A 23,962-nucleotide genomic window follows, 5' to 3' on the forward strand; every position below is an offset into this window, starting at 1 on the left:
GTAAAATAAAATTACAAAATAATTTCAACCTCAAACGGCACCTCCCTTATCTATAATTAATATTAATAAAATCATTATTTATACAGCAATCATAATTTCCATGACGAATGAGAAGAATGCTATCGTATAATTATAATAAATATGAGCTATAACTGCGTTAGTAATAATTAATGGTAAAAAACTGAGCGATACAAAGCTAAGTTTCAGTAATAGCATACTGTACAATATTCCAAGCGGATGTAATTCAGTATTCCGGCCACAGGATGTCAATATTAGTCAGTTTTCAAAATGGTCTCTCCATTGAAATGGGGTCAGAAGTAAAATAGTCTCTTATTCCAACACCATTATAATAGAAGCAATTCCACTAAGAAAATGACTATAATCACTCATTCTACAGTTATTTCCGTGTGAGCAGCTGTTCCACCTTGATGGGGTGGTTTTTATAATGTATCGACTGGCCTCAGCATCGCTCTTCGAAATAATACTTTGCTCAAATGGCTGTTAGTCTCTTGCAGACTGTAAAAAGTGCTGTCCAGAACTCTATGATGATTTGCCATCATAACATTCTCGGGCGCTGATTATTTATACTCTCTCTAATCCCAACCACCCCGATCACTTGTTTTGCAACACACACCTTAGTCCGTTTCAGTCAACTATAGACAAAGCACTTTGGTAGCAAAGAGGGAATTAGAGAAAGTGTGTTTATGAGTGTCCATGCATGTTAACATGTCTGAGTCAGTGTCTTCTAAAATGTATACATTCATGGTAACAGTAAAGTACGTCCTTAGTTTGGACTACATGAAATATGGCAGTTTCTTCATAGGGTTTTTGTGCAAATGTTAGCATCTCCTCCATTGTGATATATTCTGTGGCGTTAAGCTGCGTAATGCTCGTAGTTACAGTGCATTGTATGTGTATGCGTGTATATGGTTATGTCATCACTTCTCTTCGTTAGGACTAATCATCCAACTCTCCGCCCTGGAGGGAACTTCCCGCACCAGTGCTCTCAGCAGCTGGAGCTGCTGGTGTTGGGACTGTCCTCGGTGGGCTGAGCCGGGATGGAGCCGGAGCCAGAGCCGGAGCCGGAGGGGGGGTTGGCTAGAGGCAGGCTGGCAGCGGTGGGTGAGAGCACAGAGGGCACAGTGGGGCTCAGGACCTTGGCATCACGCTCACGCAGCAGTTGAATGAGTGCGGTATGCTGGGCGCTGAGCGTGGCCGACAAATGAGCGGGCAGAGCGTTAAAGCCGGCCGTCAGCTGCTCCACCCGCTGCTCCAGACTTAACATCTGCCTCTCCAGATCCTCACTGCGGTCGTTCAGCTCAGACATCAGTTCATACATGACGCTCTGCATCTATGTGAAGAGAGAACGACAGCGTAGTTAGACAAAAATACTGTGCTAAAATAAAGGGAGTGATGCAAGACGAAGGGAAAAAGTATACTGAACAATACTGAGTCGAGATAATAAATGGAGCAATAAATTCCCTTAGGAAATAAAAATCTCAAATGAGATCTCTTTAAAGTCAACATGGTGTACATAATCCATTTTACTTCTTAATGTGATACGTTTTGAGGGAAACAGGATTTTCAATTATTAAAACAATGTTGGATGGGACTTGATGGGAATCAAGGCTCCTTGTTCACACCTATAATGATAACTATAAAGTTTTAATAATCATTTAAAGGCCTGTTCACACCAAGAATGACAACTGTAAAGATAACGATAAAGATATAGTTCTAAAAATCATTCTAAATATAACACTGTCCACACCACAGCTATAACGATAACGGTAGAAAAATCACTTCCAGAACGATTTTTTTTTCCCAGCTGTTGAACGATAAAACACTGACAGCCAATCAGAATCCATTAATTTAAGGGCTCACGCATTTAATGGCAGAAGACACTGCGGAGAAGTTAATCACTGAGGTCCAGAAAAAGCCACCTCTGTTTGACAAGTTAACCCCCCTTTTCAAGGATACTTTAAAGAAAATGGATATATATGGATAAGAGTCGGTCATACCCTCGGAATAAATGGTGAGAAGTATTAACGATGAGATCATACCAGGCTAGCAAACAAAGTAACATAAAATTACTTCAGGTATCCAGCATTATTTTCGACAACATTGTCTTGCTTCCTTTGAAGTTGCAGTGAAAAAGACTAGGCGTTGTTTTTACTCCACTACATTGACTTCATCAGGTAAATTCACTGTTAGGTTAGATCGATTACACTAGCTAATAACTCAAAACATAGCATGCCGAGGACATCTGCTGGTTAAAACCGTGTAAATACAACAAGAACAGCAAAAACATGCTGTACACACTTGAATCTGCAGTGCGTGTGTTTAGAATAAACAGACTGTTATAGTTCGTTAGCATGGACGCAAATATATTTATCATTATAGTTATCGTTCTTGGTGTGAACGGGCATTAAATCTATAAAAACATGGAAGTTCACACCACAATTATAACAATAACTATAATGAAACAAAATAACGAAATCATTGGAAACACTTTCAGAATGATTTTTTCCAGCTGATGAACACCAAAAACTTTACTGACAGCCAATCAGTATTCATCTGACTTTAAAGAGATCGAGCATTTAAGGAGGTAGATAACAGAAACAGAATGTTATCGTGTGTTAGTATAGTGATCTTTATAGTTATCGTTCTTGGTGTGAACGGGCTTTTATCCATCAGAAATTGATCAGATTGTGAACAGTTGCCGTTAGGCTACATGCCAGAATGGAGCGTGCTAAAACAAGTAGCTATTTGGTTATTGGCTAGCATTATTCAATAGTGTCATCAATGGAAAAGGAAAGCAGAAGAAGAGTGTGTTATTCCATTTTGATGAAAGATTATGACGACAAACAATTTTGTATAATAGAACCAGGAACGTCCATCAAGTGCATTAAGTAAATAGGGTCAATTTTGATCTCATCTGTAATGTCTTGGTTTCTTTGGCTAGACAGCAATAAAACTAAATGGAGATTAAATGGAGAGTTTTGCTCGAGTCTCCAGCTTCTCCAAAGAGAAAAAGACTCGAGTAATCTCCCCGTTTCTCCTTTTGAGATTCTCAACAAGATCAAACTGTGCACAAAGTCTGAAATCAAATATTTTTCCAAGACCAAATCATATGAAATTTGTATTCATTTTATAGCTCTAACGTCATACTGTGTATCAACAACTGTCTCATTTTTGTTCCACTTTTTGTTTGTGTCCCACTTTCTGGAATTTTAAGAAAAACAACAGAGACAAAGTTGATACTTGAATAAAATGTAGCCAAAATCTCCACTTGTCTAGCAAGAAAATTATCCTCTGGGGAAGGAGAACTTATAGTAGTCTAGAGAAATTATACTAAAAAAAACACTATTTTTGGATTGTATTTACAGCAAAAAAAAAAAAAAAAAGTCTAAACATGAGTTATGAACCTATTAGAACCTTAATACATTATATAGTTATATAGCAAAAATTTTCTGTTTTCAGAAAACATATCTTCAAGTTTATTTTTCTTCTGTTTTTAGCCATGAGTCTACTACAATTTAGGGAGGAATACTAAGAAAAAACAATTTGACACTGTACTACATCTTCACATTTAAAAAGAGAAATGGTGCGCAGTCCAGGAACACACAACTCTCTTTCACCAAAAAAAAAAGCACAAAAGAAATAAAAACACTGGTTACATTCAGAAAAAAATGCCCAAACAGGCACACACGACCATCACGAAAAATATCTTGAATTGCACACATTTTCTGTCATTCTTCAGCTTCCTGTCTCTCTCCCCTCCCACCCTCTCCCTCTCCCCATCTCCTCGCTCCCACTGTCATCCCTGCTTTAACACTTGTTCAGGTTGCTAGGAGACACAAAGCCACAGAAACAAACGGGTCAGCATGGAAACAGTTGAATGCTGAGATATATTTGGGAAAGCAAAGGTATGCGTGTGTCACCGGGCATTATGTGTTGCCGTCGACGTACTTGCAGCCTTGGGCATTATAAAGTGTTTGTGTGCATGGCAAAATTGCAGGAAAGGGAACACAATGTCATCGAAAGTGTGTGTGGGTGTCTACTGTTTCCTAACAGATGTAACGTGCATATGCGTGGGCTCTGATGTGCGACCATGTCTGTGATTTGTGTTGATGTGTGAGCATGGACAGTAGTCTTACCTTTGATAGGTCCACCAGAGTATTAGCTTGATCACTGAGTTTTCTCTGCTCCATTTTAACACTTCGCAATCTATCAAAACAGGGACAAACACACACACAGCCCATTAGACCTCCTCCTAATCTCACTAGCACTAACGGCCCTCAATTGTAAACCTCAACTAGCTAATTAACTTAATCAGCTTGTTTTCTTTATTTGTTTGTTGTTGATGAAAATCCCCCAAGATGAATACGCAATTATGGCGCAATTCCTAATAGCTTCAGACTTAAAAGGATTCCATAAGTGTGGAATTTCTTTAAAAGAAAGGCTTCGGTTTAAATGGAGGCCTTAAAATTGGCGGCCAGGGCCACGACAAAACAGTGACAAGAGGATTAGAGTTCTTAAAATGATGAGTATGTGTGTGGTGGGCACCTACACAGAGACAGAGGACATGAGGGCTAATAGTCAAAAAAGCTGAAACAGCAGTCATAGTTTGGCCAAATGAATGAATAGTAAAAACCTGGTCACTTCAGTAGCATGATGATGATCTGAAAAGTCAGAGTGACATTATAACCAAATTGGACTGGCTTATGGATTTGATGGATTAGGTAACGTAACATTAGCTCAGTAGTTTTATCTAATTTGCTAATAGGCAAGAGGGCTCTAGCCATATTAGCATTAGCGCTCGCGTATTTGTCCAGTCCACTGGCAAAACAACTGTTTGGCAGAGGCTTCTGATTGGTCTTAAAGGGTTAGTTCACCCAAAAATAATGTCATTTATTATTTACCCTCATGTCGTTCTACACCCGTAAGACCTTCGTTCATCTTCGGATCACAAATTAAGATATTTTTGATTAAATCCGATGGCTCAGCGAGGTCTGCATAGCCAGCAATGGTACTTCCTTTCTCAAGATCTATAAAGGTACTAAAACCATATTTAAATCAGTTCATGTGAGTACAGTGGTTCTATTTTAATATTATAAAGCAATGAGAATATTTTTTATGCACCAAAAAAACTAAATAACGACTTTTTAACAATATCTAGTGATGGCCGATTTCAAAACACTGCTTCAGAGCGTTATGAATCTTTTGAGTCGAATCAGTAATTCGGATCACGTATCAAACTCCACTGATTTGATTCGTAAAGCTCAGAAGCTTCAAGAAGCAGTGTTATGAAGTCTGCCATCACTAGATACTGTTAAAAAGTCATTATTTAGTTTTTTTGGTGCACAAAAAATATACTTATCGCTTTATAATATTAAGGTAGAACCACTAAACTCACATGAACTGATTTAAATATGTTTTTAGTATCTTTATGGATCTTGAGAGAGGAAGTACCACTGCTGTCTATGCAGGCCTCGCTGAGCCATTGGATTTAATCAAAATATCTTAATTTGTGTTCTGAAGATGAACGAAGGTCTTCCACGTTTCTAGGTTTCTAAACAGGTCTGACTCTGAATAGATGAATGGTTCAGAAAACCATCACTACACTTGTACACAGATTTAAAAAAAAACAAACAAACAAACAAAAAAAAACAGATTGATAAATTAAAACTAACAGCTAACCATTATCAGTTCATATATGTATTTGTCATGTTTTATCTCAGGTATCATGTCGAAGGGCAGGTCAGACATGCTAACTGCCACAATCACACTCATCGCACATCTGGCCACTCAGCTCAAATGTGAAGCACTCCAAATGCTTTTTGTGCAGTTTTAGCTTACATCGCTAAAGCTCACCAAGTACTGTGTGTGTTTAAAGTAAAAAGTGCATAGATGATGGCTTAAGTGAAATTGTGGTGTAAAGCTGCGTGTCTGTGAAGGGAGGCTGTTTTTCTCACTGGTGAATGGCTTGAAGGAACTTCCTCTGATGCTTGCGTACACGGGAGTGGTCAATTTTCTTCATCAGCTTGGTGTGCTTGTATATCAGCCAAGTCTCTCGTAGAACATTCGCTGCTGCGTTCTTTATCTGAGGGGACATGTCGCCATAACAACAACATTAGCAACAGGAAAAACACCTCAGGAGAAAGTAATGACAAGTATAAGCTCTGCTTTGCCAATACATGCACACAACCCCAAATTGTTTCCAAATTAAAGGTCTTTTGGGGAAATATTCCAGAGTGAACTGACAACAGACATCTGTCATTTGGTCGATTGACTATTCTGGCTCCAGACAAGTGATGTCCAATAAGAGAGAGTCAACTCTAAAAAGCTGTTACAAGACATCTTTATGTCTTTGTGGTAAAATTTTGAAGGACAATATTAGTTGAAGTACAGCCGCCTTTTAAATATCCCCAAAAAACAACAGACTGGAAGTTGGGGAGTAGTACTGCAGCTGCGTGGAGTTGCGATCATCTGTGTATATTGAATTTTTGGATCTGATTTGAGCTTCGAATGTGTTAAAAATCATATGTTACCACCCGAATGGATGTGATGTGATGTATTCTAATTAGAACAATGAGTGTAATTTGAGAGTTACCAATATTTCAGTCAGGACCACTTTTGTCTAACGTATATTTTATTAAATAATAATGCATTCAGTTAGTGTTGCATTTTTTAGCACTTCATTGACCTAATTAAATGCAGTGCAGGGCTATGCTAGCGCATTTAGCACCTGGTTAAATAGGATTGCAGGTGGTTAGCAAATAAGATGCAAGTTTTTGCAAAGAAAGGGGCACAACAGAATGTTTTGTGTTTCAAATATTTTACAGTCCCCTCCAGGATCGCTCAATTTATTGCAAAATCAAGCAAACTCCACAATATTCGGAGGAGCTTGCATTTTTTCTTATTTGCCGCAGATTTTCTGCAGATTTTAGGCTTAGATATGTCCCGTGACATCATCGCAACATGCATTTAGTCAACTCGTTTGAGCTGCGCAGCTCGGACCAATAATAGACAGGGCGACAGAAGTTCAGAGCGGCATGCCGATCTCGGTCACATGACACATCTGCGCTTCGGAGACACACGGTCACGCCATCTACGCTTAAAAATATATTGCACGTCTAAAGGTTGTGTGGTAGGATAAAGGTGTGGGCGTTCGGTGTCGGTAAAAAAAAAAAAAATAAAAAAAAAAATAATAAAAAATTAAAAAAATGTATAAAATCAAATTGTTTTCTGCAAACTCCATCAGATTCTTGTTCTACATCTCCCCAAATACCACTGTAGTGATTTTCATATTGTTTCATTCTTTAATAATTACTTGTCAAAAAGTCATGTACCTTGCTATACAGACATATTGACAGATGTACAGTTACTTTTCCAAGTTGTTATTTGGTACTGGTTATTTGGAGTTTTAACTATTCAAAGTAAACAATTCTTTTGTCTTGTGGTATGTTGACATTTGTATATGTATATATGTATATGTATATTGTTTTATTTGAGACCTGTGATCTTAAGAAGATGCTGAGAAAGTATTTTTTTCAAAATGTAAATTTTCATTAGTTTTAAAGGTGCCATCGAACGTTTTTTTACAAGATGTAATATAAGTCTAAGGTGTCCCCTGAATGTGTCTGTGAAGTTGCAGCTCAAAATACCCCATAGATTTTTTAAATTAATTTTTTGAACTGCCTATTTTGAGGCATAATTAGAAATGCGCCAATTCAGGCTGCGGCCCCTTTAATTGCTCGCGCTCTCTGCCCCTCCTGAGCTGTCCACTCTATCACTGCATAAACAAAGTTCACACAGCTAATATAACCCTCAAAATGGATCTTTACAAAGTGTTCGTCATGCAGCATGTCTAATCACGTAAGTATAGTATTTATTTGGGTGTTTATATTTGATTCTGAATGAGTTTGATAGTGCTCCGTGGCTAACGGCTAACACTACACTGTTGGAGAGATTTATAAAGAATGAAGTTGTGTTTATGAATTATACAGACTGCAAGTGTTTAACAATGAAAATAGTGATGGCTCTTGTCTCCGTGAATACAGTAATAAACGATGGTAACTTTAACCACATTTAACAGTACATTAGCAACATGCTACCGAAACATTTAGAAAGACAATTTACAAATATCACTAAAAATATCATGTAATCATGGATCATGTCAGTTATTATTGCTCCATCTGCTATTTTTCGCTGTTGTCCTTGCTTGCTTACCTAGTCTATTGATTCATCTGTGCACATCCAGACGTTAATACAGGCTGCCCTTGTGTAATGCCTCAATCATGGGCTGGCATATGCAAATATTGGGGGCGTACACCCCGACTGTTACGTAACAGTCGGTGTTATGTTGAGATTCGCCTGTTCTTCGGAGGTCTTTTAAACAAATGAGATTTACACAAGAAGGAGGAAACAATGGAGTTTGAGACTCACTGTATGTCATTTCCATGTACTGAACTCTTGTTATTCAACTATGCCGAGGTAAATTCAATTTTCAATTCAATGGCACCTTTAAAAAAATGTCACATTCGCATTGAAAAAAGTAAGAAAATCCATCTGAAATTAGAATGATGCCATAGAACCTTTTTGATGGAATACTGGATTGATTTGTTGAATTGTTGAGAAATTATACCAGTTAGCATAATGAAGATATGTGCCACAATAAACAAATTAATACTACAACCACTACTACTACTAATAACTTTTTGTCAATGGTGATCATGCTGGATAATGAGGATAATATAAGATTAATGATAAACAATCAAAATGTACAATTATATGGACATTTTATAGTACATCACAATCAACAAGTTATGGCGTGACTGCGCGCTGGGAATGAAGCGCTTGAATTCACCGCAGAATTAATAACATCGCTGTGAATATCCTGTGAGAAGCATTCAATTTCGTCGTAGAATTCTCTCTCAAACCACAGTTATCAGATCAAACACTGTTAACATCGCTGTGAAATCATAGTAACACTAACAGAAATAACTTGCGGCAGAAATGGTTTAATGTTTTTGAGTGCTTTTAAGTGCTTCACACAACTTTTCCCAGCACTTCAGAGCTTTAAATATTGCCCAATTTGAATGTTATTTTTAATGAGATGCCCAAAACATTATTTGTTCATCCTTCAAAGTTTGTCCCCATTTGTAAAACTAACAGTTTCACAATGTACTAAAGCAAACATTTTTTTTTAGAAATAGTGCTTTTCTGTCAGCCCTCACAGCACTGCCAAATCAGGGGCTGGTGCCACCTTAGAACTTAACGGCACCGGTGCTACTGCCTTTAAATGTTAGTCTGGAGCACTGCAGTGGTTCTCAAGGTCAGAAAAGTAATAACAATGTTAAAAGAATGTTGTCTGTGGTATATTTTCACTGCAAAACAACAAGAAATGCTGTAAATATTGCCACAAATTTGAGTCATTTTAGGCTGCAAAAATCAGAAAAAAGTCCTGGGGAATCCTGGAAGGACTGATTTTAGTATTTTTAACTCTTGACTCTTGAAGACCTCCCTGTGCATCGAAAAATTCATTTGTGAGGTCTTGAAACAACAAATACTCTGTAGATCTCACATATGGCACCAGAAAAGGGAAAGGGAGAGCAAATAAAGGACAAAATTGAATAAGAAAATCTGCTGAAGAAAAATGAATGAGGAGACTTCAAAGGGGCGCCGCTTCGGTGGAAAGAACAATTACATCCTCTGTGGGCAACGGAGGGATGATAGAACCTTCCCGTTTTTAATAAGCTCCTGATTTGACAGTATTCCTCCACCCATAGGGCAGCACCAGGCTCTTTTTTTAAGTGCTGTGTCTGGATTTAGCACTGCACAGCTCTGATTAATTAACAGTGGTCAGTGTATTTAATAATACAAGAGTAGGAGCTTTGGCCCAACCTCAATGCAGGTCTCATTTATGAGAAAAGCCAGAGATGGGGCAAGTTAGAGAATGAGAGAGGGAGAACGATGATACCAGATATAATTTTTTTAAGGACACTATTTTTTAATACCACAGCAAAGCTTTTTTTTGTGTTCCCCATATAAAAATAAAACAAGTGATAAAATCCTAAATAATTAAAGAATTAATAAAACTTATTTAAATTAAATTATAAAATTCAATCACTGTGTACAGTGTCTCAATGTATATGTTACAATCCCAGTTCTGTTTTGTATGGACTCTTGCGCCACACTAACTTTTGCACTTCACCCCGGACTACATTTCCCATCATACATTGCACTGATTACACACACACACCTGCAGCCAATAGCCCTGTCCAAATACCCACACTTGCGGTCTTGGCCACTTGAGAGCTCGTGCACGCGTCAGGAAGTAAGTGTGCAAGACTGTCCCATGTCTTAAAAATGCCCAGGTGCAGTACCCTTAATGCACACTAAACCCACACTACCTTGAATACCGCTTCTGAGTGCTATTCAAGGCTAAGTGTATCCCATCATGCATTATGTTCGGAACTCGCATGCCCCGAAACTGCGAGGTGTCAAGGAAAACATTTGACTGTAAGTTAAATTAATTGTATATTACATATAATTTGGTAGTAAAATATTAAGTGTTGCACATTTAATTGATGCAAAGATGGGTAGGCTGTGTGTACATCACTTGCACCTGCTTTTTTTTACTTAAAGCAGCACCACAATTTTAAAATAGTCTCTTCTGTTAGTTAAATGGCGACCACTGAACAGACATTTAGAAGTGTATTTTAAAATGCAGAGTACTGAAAATAATAATTGTTTGTTTTGTCTTATCTTAAATAACGTTATACTTGAAGCCCCTTTGGAAGTTTGCTGAGGCCCCTGATTGAGAACCACTGATTTAATCGAAAATGCCCTCTTTCTTACAGTATTGCCATACAGCATTTTTTCACATGGCAGTCACTACTAGGTACTGTACAATCAATCAAAGACAAGATGGGACAAGAGACCGAGAGAAAGAGACTGTCAGAGAGGTCGAAGCAGTTGAAAGCGGACGTCAGAGAGGAGAAGGCAGAGGGCAGGGAACTGTAATGAAGTCTGGGCCATCATTGTTGATTATGTGGTAAACTGAAGCCTTACCATTATAACAGCTGCTAGACTAGTTCACCTCAATCTACAACTGTCAATTCAATCAGAACATTTTGTTCAAAAAGGAGTACAAGATATGAAGAAGAACCACGAACCAGTTATAGGAACTAGCCACCAGGGCAGTCCCCCGAGAACTAAATGTTCCCCTAGGGCCTTTTTCCTGGTTGCATTTGCACCACCAGAAGAGAGATGTCATTTAAACACGGCATTCAACAATATCAACAACTGGAGGACAGTGTGATCGGAGCTGTATTTTGGTTTTTGATATGTTTATGTCTTATCATTGTTGTTCATGTTTGTGGAGTTAGTTAATGGAGTAAGCATTTGTAAACTCTGTTTGAATGGCTTTTTAAAAACAGCGGGAGCCGGTGTTTCGTATGGCATGTGTTCGGCCAATCAACATACACTTACATCACTGGTAGTTTTTACTGTGCTGGGCCTACTCAATTGCCTCAGCTTAACAGGCTGGGCCAACTGCGTACTCCTATTTTAGTAATAGGAACGCCTTTTAGGGAGACTAAATTAGCTCCTACTTTAGATTTTAGAGTAGGGTCAGTGCAGGCTCAGCACAAAAAGAACTACCAGTGATGTATGTGTATGTTGATTGGCCGAACGCATGACATATGAAACACCGGCACCTGCCATTTTTTCCACTATATAGAACCTTTTGTGCAATAGAAAGGGTGTTCAAGGTTATTTATGAAACCATAGATGCCAATAAAAACCTTTATTTTTAAGGCCGTGTGTCACCTAAGCGTTTTTAGCCAGCTGAAAACGCTAGGCGCTTTGCTTAAAACGCCCGTCTGTGAGCGCTTGAGAGCGCTTCTGCAGCGCAACGTTTTTTTCCGTTGAGACGCTTTGTTGCTATGATACGGAATATCCGCGGCACTGTTACTTAAAACTGATTTCGCAGGTAATTTGTTTCAGACTTAAAATGTAAACACAATGTGAAATTACTTTGCTATGTATTTTCGGAGAGCAGCAATATTAATTTCTCATCCATTTTTGTTCCGTTCTCTGTTAGTTGATGTCGCTGTACAGCAAGAATGTTGTGACAGTTGGTCGGTGTTGTATTTGTCCCGCCCCTCCTCCACTCTGATTGGATGGCTGGCTAAAAAGTGACAGTGATTAGCGCAGCGTTTTACTCAAAGTTGAACATTCTTCAACTCGAGGCGACCAGTAAAAAACGCCCAGCTCTCAGCGCTTGAGCGTAAAAAACACGCTCAGCGTTTAAAAAACGCAGCGTTCCCATTGAAAACAATTGAAAAAATACGCTAGCAGCTGGAAAAAACGCTTAGGTGGACACACGGCCTAAATGTGTATGGATGATTTGAAACTTGTATCTAGCATTATTTGCTACAGTCCTAAAAATAAAGGTTTTAAAAGGGGGTTTTTGTAGTGATGCTATAGAACAGGGGTGGGGGACGTTGATCCTGGAGGGCCATTGTACTTATTCAATATTTGCATTGTACTGTGCAGAGGCCTTGTCCAAATACCCACACTTGCGGTCTTTGCACTTGACCACTTATCTACTTACATGATGCATTTCCTGTATTTGGCCCAAGACCACAAGTGTGTGTAGAACTTTTGATTGCCCGGCTGGACACACTTACAGTCTTGCAAAAAATGCAAGCGTTTACAGCTTCTTCTTTTTTAATTATTATTTTCATTACTCTGCATTTCAAAATACAGTTCTAAATGTCTGTTCAGTGGTCACCATGTAACTAACAGAAGAGACTTTTTTAAAATTGTGGTGCTTCTTTAAGTGATAAACAGCAGTTGCAAATGTTGTACAAAATACACATAGCCTACTCATCTTTGCATCAATAAAATGCACAATACTTTATATTTTACTACCAAATTATATGTAATATATAATTTAACTTGCAGTCGAATGTTTTCCTTGACATCTCGCGATTTCGGGGCATGTGCACGATGGGATAAGCTTAGCCTCGAATACCGCTCCGAAGCGGTATTCAAGATAGTGTGGGTTTAGTGTGCATGTAAGGGTACTGCACTTGGGCATTTTTAAGACATGGGACAGTCTTGCGCACTTACTTCCTGTCACGTGGACGAGCTCTCAAGAGGCCAAGACTGCAAGTGTGGGTATTTTGACAGGGCAAGAGTTTAGCTCTAACCCTAACTAAACACACCTGAAGGTAATCAAGGTCTTCAGGATTACTAAAGTTACAGGCAGGTGTATTTAGAAGATGCTATAGAAGATCCATTTTGGGTTCCCAAAAGAACCTTTCAGTGAACATTTCTTAAAAGAACTTTTTTTTTTTTTTTAAGTTTGAAGAAAATTGTATTAATCTGAAGAACCAATTTCCACTATAAAGAATCTTTTGTGCAATGCAAAAGTTCCATGGATGTTAAAGGATCAACATGGAATGAGATGCTCTTAGAACATTAGTTCTAAGAGCGTACTGAATAGACAGGAAGTTAAAAATGACTAAATTGAAAGAAGATCATTCTGTTTTGTGTTCATTAAACAGTAACCTTTAAAAAAAATAATTGCATGAAAGACAACATTTACAACCCACATGAATGCACATTAATTCTTGAAGACTGGCTGTTACAAGTATAATCAGTTCAGAAGAGTTTATTTACCACTTATGAAAAATTGTGAAAATGGTACCGACGTGATTAGAAAACTGGAATACTTTAGAAAGAGCACATTAGCATTTCTATTCAAGGATAGTTTGTGATAAACAATTCTGGCCTGAGAAACCTGTCCATCTTCACTGCACTGTCAGTTCCTCCTGATGAGAAGACGGAGGAACAACCTGCACCCTTCCATCCAGTTGAAGGTAAAGCTTTTGTCACTGTGTCTCCACGGCAACAGGTTTGTGAGGTCAAAGTTGCAAGAACATTTTTCTGCTTTTTGTAGAGGTTTGTAACCATAGTAGCGTCAAATTCAATGTATGAGGATGATCGGTGCGCTAACGCTACAGCATTTATCAATCTTTCTTTCTCTTGTCCCCCAACAGCTTTTTAAGGTGAGGCAATTGAGTAAGCTTGAGGTAATAAACCTAACAAAAAGAGGCTCATTTTCCATCCTCTGTCTTGCTCCCTCACTTGAGGAAGGCATTTACTGTAGCTACTCATTTGAAGAAGCACTCCACAGCTAAAGTGATTTTTTTTTTAATCTGTGTTGCAATTATTGATCACCAGCCTTCTAGTCACTAATGTCAGCCATGATGCTGCCTACATATTTGATACAGAGAGCTATTTCTGAGTCCTTCAAGTGCATGAAAAATTAAACAGGACCTAGGGAGAAAGAAAACTGGTATATGTATATGGTTCTCTAAATATAAAGCTGTGCCTACGTGCCCATTTATTGAAGCATGTGTGTAAGTGTGTTTACCCGTTTGGTGAGCTGTGTGTCCATCATAAAGTTGTGCACATGCTTCTCCGCCTTTGTCAGCTCAAGCTTTCTGGCTACCACGGCAACAACCAATGCAGTGCAACCTGCTCCCTGCGAGAGACAAGAGACGGGGTCAAGGTGTGAAAACACACAGAAGCATAAAAATACTCTATATTTGTATCCTTATGGCGCAACAGGAGAGCATGACTGATAATAAATGATGATTGATAAAGGGAGATTCATGGATGGATCAAGTAAACATTAACCCCAGTTCATGAGAGTATTAGAAAGAGAAAGAAACAAAACAAACACAAAAGACGGTGGATGTGAAGTATTTTGAGCAAAAAGACATAATTTACTAATATTTCACGGAAAATCAAGAGAAAAAAATGGAATTATAAAAATGTATATTTTGCTTCAGGAAAATGAAAAGAGTTTTAGCACTATTAGGATTTTTGCAGTGTTACATTCTGTGGCGTCATGCAGCTATTTCTTTCAAGAGGAACCAGTGGCATTTCTGTTTACTTGGTGTCCTAGGGGAGTCAAGACACGACCAAAAGAAAAAAACTGTCTCTAGAGGTACAGTTTTTTTTATTCAGTATGAAAGTTAACCACTTTAAAATCTTAACACACACACAAAGATATATATATATATCTGTGTGTGTGTTAAGATTTTAAAGTGTTCATTCAAGTGTTATTAAACCATTCAAGCATAATAAGATGCAAAAAATGAACTCAAATCTGTACTTGCACGCTGTCTGTGAAGTGGCTCTCTGTGAACAAACACCCGAAACGCGTGCACAGAAAGCCACTTCAGACAGCACGTCAGCGCCGCAGAGTTCTCTTTTGCGCTTGAATGGAATTCCCATTTTTTTGAGTGTCCTGATAAGCACAGTCTTAAGTGAGTTAAAAAGTGTTTTTTTGTGCATTTTAGAAGGGCAGGAAAAAAAATCTCTGATGTCCCCAGTGTGTATGTGAAGTTTCAGCTCAAAACACCCCACAGATGTCGGCGCCGATAGCCTAGTGGTTAGTGTGCCGAAATATGGCGCTAATGTGTTCATAGCGACCTGAGTTTGATTCCTGTCTCAAGGTCCTTTGCTGATCCTGCTCCCCTCTCTGCCCAATGCTTTCCTGTCTGCTCTTTACTGTCCTCTCCAAATAAATGCACAAAAAGCCCATAAATATAACTTTAAAATAAATAAATAAAAACCCCAAAGATCATTTTGTATAGCATGTTAAAATTGCCACTTTTGGCCTTCATTCACTGTGCTTAGTGAAAAGATGCCATTAAACAAATATTATATAAATATATATATATATATATATATATATATATATATATATATATATATATATATATATATATATATATATATATATATATATATATATATATATAATAAAAATATAAAACTTTAATGTGCAATTAATCATAATTATTTACAGAAAAATGAATATTTAATTCAGCTTAGGTAACTTTTATCATATTCTTAACTCTGGACCACGTTATTGTTAGTTTTATTTACAAAACACAAAATGACCATATTCAAAATCAAAAGTTGAGAGAACTTAAAAGTTTAAGGCAACCAGCTGCAGGAGATTTTTAGAATTATTTATTTATTTATTTATTTTATTTTTAACAGTGCATACTAATTCTCTAAGTTCTATGTTGTTTAAAAATGCTTTACTAACAGATATCTCAAAAGCATTCATTTTAACATTTAATTAAGGATTTATAAAAATCGAGCTTTCATTTATTCTGGAAATTGTTCTGGGACCTGGCAACCCTGAAGCTGGAGATCAGTGACCTCCATATGAGATATTCTGCTTAAATGAAAGTGTCATTCAGTCAGTCTGTGTTCTGTCACAAGCTGCTTGCACTGTTTGCTGTGACTAAATCTGTGATCAAACCCTCTCAATAAGGAATGGTGAGAGAATTGTGCTTGGTATGTTTTTCGTCTTCCAACCAAACTTGGGTCTCCAGCCAACAAAGTTTAAATCCCGTCCGGCTAGCGCGTTTCCCATAATGTTAGTCAGTATAGGTGGACAAGCTAGAAACCTTTTAGAAGCCCTTTATTTAGATGTTTCCACTAGTGATCTGATCAACCAAAACTCATCTTAAAGGGTTAGTTCACCCAAAACTGTAAATTCTGTCATTAATTATCCACCATCATGTTGTTCTAAGACTTTCATCCGTCTCCGGAACACAAATGAAGATCTTTTTGATGAAATCTGAGAGCTTTCTGTCACTCCATAGACAGCCATATGCAACTGAAACTGTGATGCTTCAAAAAGTTCATAAAGAAATCGTAAAACTAATCCATATGAATTGAGCGGTTTAGTCCAAATTTTCTGAAGAAATATGATTACTTTATATGCTGAACAGAGTGAATTTAGGCTTTAATTCACATATAAACATTTATCAACTCACACATCAGTTGTGGTAAATGGAAGGTCAAGCATGATTGCTTGACGTGCAAGAACCAATGAGGTTCATTCTTGTGTGTTATGCAGCATGTTTGAGCTTCCGGAAGAGGTTTGTTCTCACGTGTCAAGCAGTTTCGGTTGAGCTTCTGTTTAAGTTACCACTCAATTCATATGGATTAGATTTACGATCTCTTTAGGGCTATTTACACTTGAAATAGTTAACCCTGGGTCATTCTAAACCCCTTCCAAAACCCTTTTATTAAATTTTTGAAGTGTCAAATTTTCAGTTGCCTAGGCTGTCTATGGAGGGACAGAAAGTTCTCAGATTTCATCAAAAAGATCTTTATTTGTGGTCCAAAAATGAACGAAAGTCTTATGGGTGTGGAACGACATGAGGGTGAGTAATTATTGCCAGAATTTTCAGTTTTGGGTGAACTAACCCTTTAATACCAAGTGTAAACAGGGCCACAGTGATGAACTATAATAAATCCAAACATGGATCTGGACTATATTGTTTGCGATTGTGGTTGCTGAATAAATGCACTGTGAAGATACAAAGTCTTTTTTGTTGTTGTTTTAATAGAAAAACTTAAATGTAATTTGGAATTATAGGAATTTCACTGCTTTCATTTTTGAGAGAAGTTTCTTGTTTTACCAGTTTTCATAATGTAGAGTGTCTGTTAATTCATATGATAAATAGCTGATAATAAATCAGGAAACTTTATGAGGTGATGAGGTAAAATAAACCATGTGTATGAGTTGACATTATCTTGATTTGTGCTTGTGAAAGTGCAATATTTCAGATGAAATGTAAAAACAAACCTCTCAAATGATAACAATTGTTGCTATTATAATTTTGAGCAAAATAAGCATTATTATTATAGTCATTATTATAATCATTACAATAGTTTTCATTGACTAAAACTAGACTTAAATGGCCACACATTTAGGCCCGGTTTCAAAGACAAGGCTTAGATTAAGCCAGGATTATACCTTAGTTCAATTAGGACATTTAAGTAGCTTTTGAATACGAAAAAAATATATGATAAAATATACTAAATATGATAAAAACCAAAAAAGTACATTTGACGCAGGACTGAGACTAAGACTAAATTAAAAAATAGCTGATGAAATGAATATTATATTTTAATAATATCTCCTTTTAAATTACTGTTCAAAAGTTTGGAGTCGAGGGTAAGGTTTTGAAATGTTTTTGAAAGAAGTTATCCTTATGCCCTATGCCCAGGCTGCATTGATTTGATAAAATATATATATATTTTTTTTTAAAAAACACCAATATAATGAAATATTATCACAATTTAAAATAACATAAATAAAATTATATATTAAGTAATGTATTAATAATTGAATCATATATTAAAATAACAAATCTTACTGACCCCAAACATTTGAATGAACCATACTGTGGTTCTCTCATTCATGATATGCAAATAAAATAAAAATCAAGTATTCACATTGTTGTACTGCATTTTTTTTCTTTTTCTAATTTATATAGATAAAAAATCAGTATGATAATGAGTATGATTTTCATTACTGTATAAAAGTAATGTGAATTTAATCAGAGTAACCAAATATAATTTTAAATAATTTACATTTAAAAAATGTTTTGACACTGGGAAGAAATGTGACCCTGACCTGAGATTCTTGAGATTCATCCATGTACTGAATTAGACTAGGAATCATTAACAGTGTAGACATCACTGGAGAGACTAGTATGATACAAAAAAACAAACAAAAACACACACACACAAAGGTTTACTCCCATTTACACATCACAGACGTGTAAACTGAAGATATCACCAGTGACTACACCGAAGTGGTAGAGGTACACAGAGCAAAAGAGACTGATGCAGGTTGAGGGAAAATGAAGAAGCCCATTTAGAGGTGAAGAGGTAGAGTGAGGAAGACAGGGACAGAGGAATACAATTTCAGATCAAGGGGAGAGAAACACAATAGCTTGAATGCAGAAAGAGAAGAGGTCTGGAAAAAAAAGATGGAGTGTAAAGTGACAAGAAGAGGAGGGGAAGTGTTAATGAGGTCAGAGAACTACTAATAAGAAATGAATTGGAATTAAAAAGTGACTAATGAAAGTGTGTGTGCTTCCTATGACTGTGTATGTGGCGTATAGTATGTGTGTGTGTGTGTGTGTGTGTGTGTGAGACGCTAATGGAATGTTTTTAAACCCACTTGTAGGACTTACAGTAGAGAAACGTACAGCCCAAAAATACTCTAGAGCCATTTCACAAGGCATAAAAATAAAACAAAAAAGCCCATTTTCTAGAAGCACTTTTGTTGCCCATATTCACCACTTAATAAAATATGATGACCATGCATGGAAAACCCCTCTAGGACATTGACAAAATGTGCATGTGTGTTTCCATATGGCAACTTGTATAAAACTATTCCCAGAAAAAAAAAACAACAACAAAACAAAACATTAATCTCTTAAAGTGACAAAAGAGTGTCACAATGATCCATTTATCTGCAAACGTCCTCCATTGCAGTTTATAGTTTGCCTCTTTCCAGATCTGACGGTTATTGATATCATGAGAAAATAACAAAAACCACCTGGCCTCAGACCAAAATATATCCCCCTGGTTTCACAGACAAGGCTTAAACCTAGTCCCAGACTAAAATGCATGTTTGAGCTGTTTTAAATGAAAGCAACTTGCAGACATATCTTAAATGTTTATAAAAACTATTTAAACAACCTAATTAAACTAAGGCCTAATCCTGGCTTAATCTAAGCCCTGTCTGTGAAACTAGGCCATTATGTTAGAGCTTTAGTTTAAAATGCAGAATCTTCACTGTTATGATGTGAGACACAACTATAACAATCCTTTATCCTCAAGCTAGTGTTTAAATGAGAAAGCAAGTTTTTCAAGACACTATGACCATAGATAATATTGTCCATTCCACATCTACATTTGCAAACAGGATAGACAGGTGCTTGTTGCATCCCCAAATCCTCGAGCTGCACCAAGCGACTGGCAAACTAAAGCCCTGCCCAAACACTCCCGTTCCCGCAGGGCAGTGGTACAGTCTAACAGAGTTGGCCTTCGATGTTGTCATAGCAACAAGTCCCATAATTCTGCCTATAGAAAGTCATTACAATCACTCTCAGTATAGTAAAAGAAATCACATCCAACACTCTTCCTCTCTCTCTCTCTCCTTCTAGAATTTCTATTCTGTAGCATTTTATCTCTTCAGCAGCTCAAAAATGGAAAGAACACAATCGGTTTGAAACATTATCTGCCCTTTACATACTTAAGAATGTGACAAAATATCAGTGTTATCTGGGTCAGTGACATTGTTATTATTAGTATTCTTTATTTTTTGGTCGGATCTCATAAATATTCAAAACATATTAAAAAATGCAGTTCAAACATACAATGACTTGAATACACCTGTTCTGTGATAAGCAGGTTTTTAATTAAAATTCATTTTGGGGAGCATAGAGCCAAAAATGTCAAGATGATACTCATTTACGCTGAGCACTGTATATACGCACACACATATATATGTGTGTATATATATATATATATATATATATATATATATATATATATATATATAAATATATATTTTTATATATATATATATATATATACACATATATTAAAATATATATATATATATATATATATATATATATACACACACACACACACACACACATATACATACAGGGGTTGGACAATGAAACAAACAGCTGGTTTTAGACCACAATAATTTATTATTATGGTGTAGGGCCTCCTTTTGTGGCCAATACAGCATCAATTTGTCTTGGGAATGACAGATACAAGTACTTCGCAGTGGCCAGAGGGATTTTGAGCCCCTCAAAAATACAACAATGTGACTCAAAAATATTTAGATCTGGTGACTGTGCAGGCCATGGGAGATGTTCAAGTTCAATTTCATGTTCATCAAACCATTCTGTCACAAGTCTTGCTGTATGTATTTGTGCATTATCATGCTGGTACACAGCACCCCCTTTAGGGTACAATATTTGAACCATTAGGTTTGGTAGTCCTTGGCAGTGACACGGCCATCAAGCACAGTTGGGAATGCCATGATATTGCATGATATTCCAAACCATCACTGATCCACCCCCATGCTTCACTCTGGGCATGCAACAGCCTGGCCGCAACAGCATCTTTGGGGATTCTATATACCGTAACAGTGAAGGAGAAGGTGGGCTCATTAGAGAACAATACATGTTTCACATTGTCCACAGCCCAAGAATTGCACTGTTGGCACCAATGAAACCAACATTTGGCACGAGTGACCAAAGGTTTGGCTATAGCAGCCTGACCATGAATATTGACTCTGTGGAGCTCCCAACGAACAGTTTTGGTGGAAACAGGAGACTCGAGGTACGCATTTACTTCTGCAGTGATTTGGGCAGCTGTGGTTTTATGTTTTTTGGATACAATTAAACTAGAGTTTTAAAGCACCCCTATTATGCTATTTTAAAGGTTCCTAATTTTGTTTCGGAGGTCTCCTAAAACAGGTTTACATGCATCAAAGGTCAAAAAACACTTTCATTTTCTCATAATATACATCGCACATCACCACATTGGTGTACCGCTTACAGCATGTTTCAGAAACGAAACGCCTATCACCATAACTGAACTTCAGCTACGGGCCTCCAGAGTCTTCCTAAAGCTCAGTGATTGTAAACACTGTAAAGACAGTAACGATGCCGTCGATTTTACCATTTTAATCGAATCCGATGATGAAACATTGGAAGGACTGGTTATTCAACCCGAACCTCCATCGCAAGGACGACTTGAGCAGGACGTTTCTCAGTGATACGCGACTCAATACATTATGAGATGCCTCTATCAGCATTAACAAGTGTATGTCCATCAACAAACCGATGAGTATATATATTTTTTTTTTCAAATGTGGGGACTGTATCATTAACTGTATCAATAACATGCACTAACCGAGCACTAACATGAATGACTGAAGTAACATTAAAGTTTGTAAAACAAATCTTGCTCCATCCTTTATCATTACTCAAAGTAATAATAACAACAGACAATCTGCATTAACTGACACCGTTTTAGGTAGTCTTGACATGTACACAACATGAACCAGCAGCTGGTAGCTTCAGTGTTCGAGGGCGGGTCAAAGTAGACGTTGCTCGCGGGCAGCCAACAAAGACCATATGCGAGCATTATGCAAATGTGAGAAGTGAGAAGTGAGACTGGAATTCCTGACGACTCGTTTAGGCAGTTCAGAGTCGATTCTTTCTTTTGGGAGACAATAACTTTATTTATAGTGCACTTTCGACTTTACAACTTTGCAGATGTTTAAATTCACAGACAGCTATATTACACACTGCATGAAAGGTAATATTTGAAAAAGCAAAATAGGGGCACTTTAAAAGATGTTTCCTTTTCTTTATCATGGACACACTAATTTGTCATTGACACATCTGCTATGCTATTGTATGTGTTTGTGTGTGTACAATCGAGAGAGAGATCAAGATCAAAAAACTCCCAAAACTAAAATAAACAGAAAAAGAACCGTCACATCAAGTTAACCACGCGTCTTCTCTGTAGTTCCTCTGGTAGGATATTTAGAGACACAGAAACTGACAGCATGTGAACAGGAAGAACAAATGCTCCAAACAGAACAATGGAGAGAGGAGAGAAATGAGAGAAAGTGACCTTTACTAACAGATATTTACATCTGTGTAGCATCTGGACCAGTCAGACACACAATTATTCATTATATTTAATGAATAATCCAGAAAATTCTCCCGACAAAGTTCCAATCCCCCAAAACTGCAACTAACATCCCAAATGAACCTAACACACAGGCCCAGAACCAGGTGTCCTGTTACAGAACACAGGAAAACTAATAAGAACTTTTTTACAATATGAAAAAATTTGCAGAGACTTAATTCTTGTTGAGAAGGACAAGTAAACCCTTTTAATCCTATATATTCTATATATAACCACATGAGAAATGTATAAACATGTATCCAATTTTCCCCTCTCATGATTTTTTCCTTTTATAGAGTTTGGCCTATCTCTCTTTTGAACTCTTTTGCTATTATTGTTTCAGAGATGCATACTATGGTTAACTAAAATCACATGGGTAGCATGTTTGGTATCGATGGACTCCAACTTTCGTTTGGTCCTATTTGGTAATTTATGTTACATGTTGCTAACTCTGTGAAACAATAGTATTATAAGAATCTAGAAGGTTCTTCTCTCATACATCCAATCCAATGTCTTATTCTAATATCTTGCTAGAGGACAAAGATTTATAAAAAAGTTCCCTCCGAAGGAACAACTCCTTATTGGCTCAGACACCTCAAGAGGGTATGACATCTTCACTTTAAAATTACTGATCACAAAATCAGAGGGCTCCTTTTACTGAAAGATGCTCATGTGAAGATGATGCTGAGCTAGAAGTATGTCTGAAGACCCCCAAGCTTGTGCCAGGCTCAGGCATTGTCTTTCCATTCACCAAAAAGACCCTCTGAATCCAACTGGTTGTATCTCATCAAGACAACATCAGCAAAGATCAACGGGAGCCTCCACAAATTGCATCAGGACAGTTTAATTCAAATGGGCGAGACATGCAAGTATCAAACTTAGTCTCATTATTTGATACATTAGAGAAGGGCATGTAAGAACTAAACTGATGGTTTGCTCAAGGCTATTGATCTGCTGAATTTCAAACAATGCTATAACTTACAGCTTTCCTGTATTCTGCTCCAGCTCTCTCTCTTTCCCTTGGTAAACTGTATGTGTATGCATGTATGAGCGTGAATGTAGTTTAAGTGTTTAGTCTAGTTGATAAAGTCTTGTTCATGTCACACGTAAAGTTGTCCGTGTTTCATGCTCATATACGGGAGTCCCTAATCATGCAGATTTTGGCATGCTCTGAGTAGTACTGTACAGTAAGGATGTTATTTCCACTTAGTGTTATTTTAAACAATTAACACTAAGTGTTCACTGGACAAACAGGTTAATTGATTGTAATATTAATTTTACTACTTTAAGTTAATTCTATTAACTGATCCAAATATTTAAAATT

At 37.1% G+C, this 23,962-nt stretch overlaps 1 protein-coding gene across 3 annotated transcripts in view; it reads right to left on the reverse strand.

Annotated features, from left to right (window-relative positions):
- Nucleotides 1-23,962, reverse strand: part of kcnn3 (potassium intermediate/small conductance calcium-activated channel, subfamily N, member 3) — a 74,296-nt gene continuing 50,334 nt past the window's right edge. For all 3 annotated transcript variants that reach the window (XM_067395933.1, XM_067395951.1, XM_067395942.1), the window contains 4 exons: nucleotides 14,453-14,563; nucleotides 5,976-6,103; nucleotides 4,158-4,227; nucleotides 1-1,351 (listed from right to left, as the gene is read on the reverse strand). In XM_067395933.1, coding sequence (XP_067252034.1) covers nucleotides 1,007-1,351; nucleotides 4,158-4,227; nucleotides 5,976-6,103; nucleotides 14,453-14,563 — 654 coding nt within the window. In that variant the 3' untranslated portion in view covers nucleotides 1-1,006. The remainder of the gene's footprint in view (nucleotides 1,352-4,157; nucleotides 4,228-5,975; nucleotides 6,104-14,452; nucleotides 14,564-23,962) is intronic.

Source organism: Chanodichthys erythropterus, chromosome 2 (assembly GCF_024489055.1).
Source record: "Chanodichthys erythropterus isolate Z2021 chromosome 2, ASM2448905v1, whole genome shotgun sequence".
NCBI classification, from domain to species: domain Eukaryota; kingdom Metazoa; phylum Chordata; class Actinopteri; order Cypriniformes; family Xenocyprididae; genus Chanodichthys; species Chanodichthys erythropterus.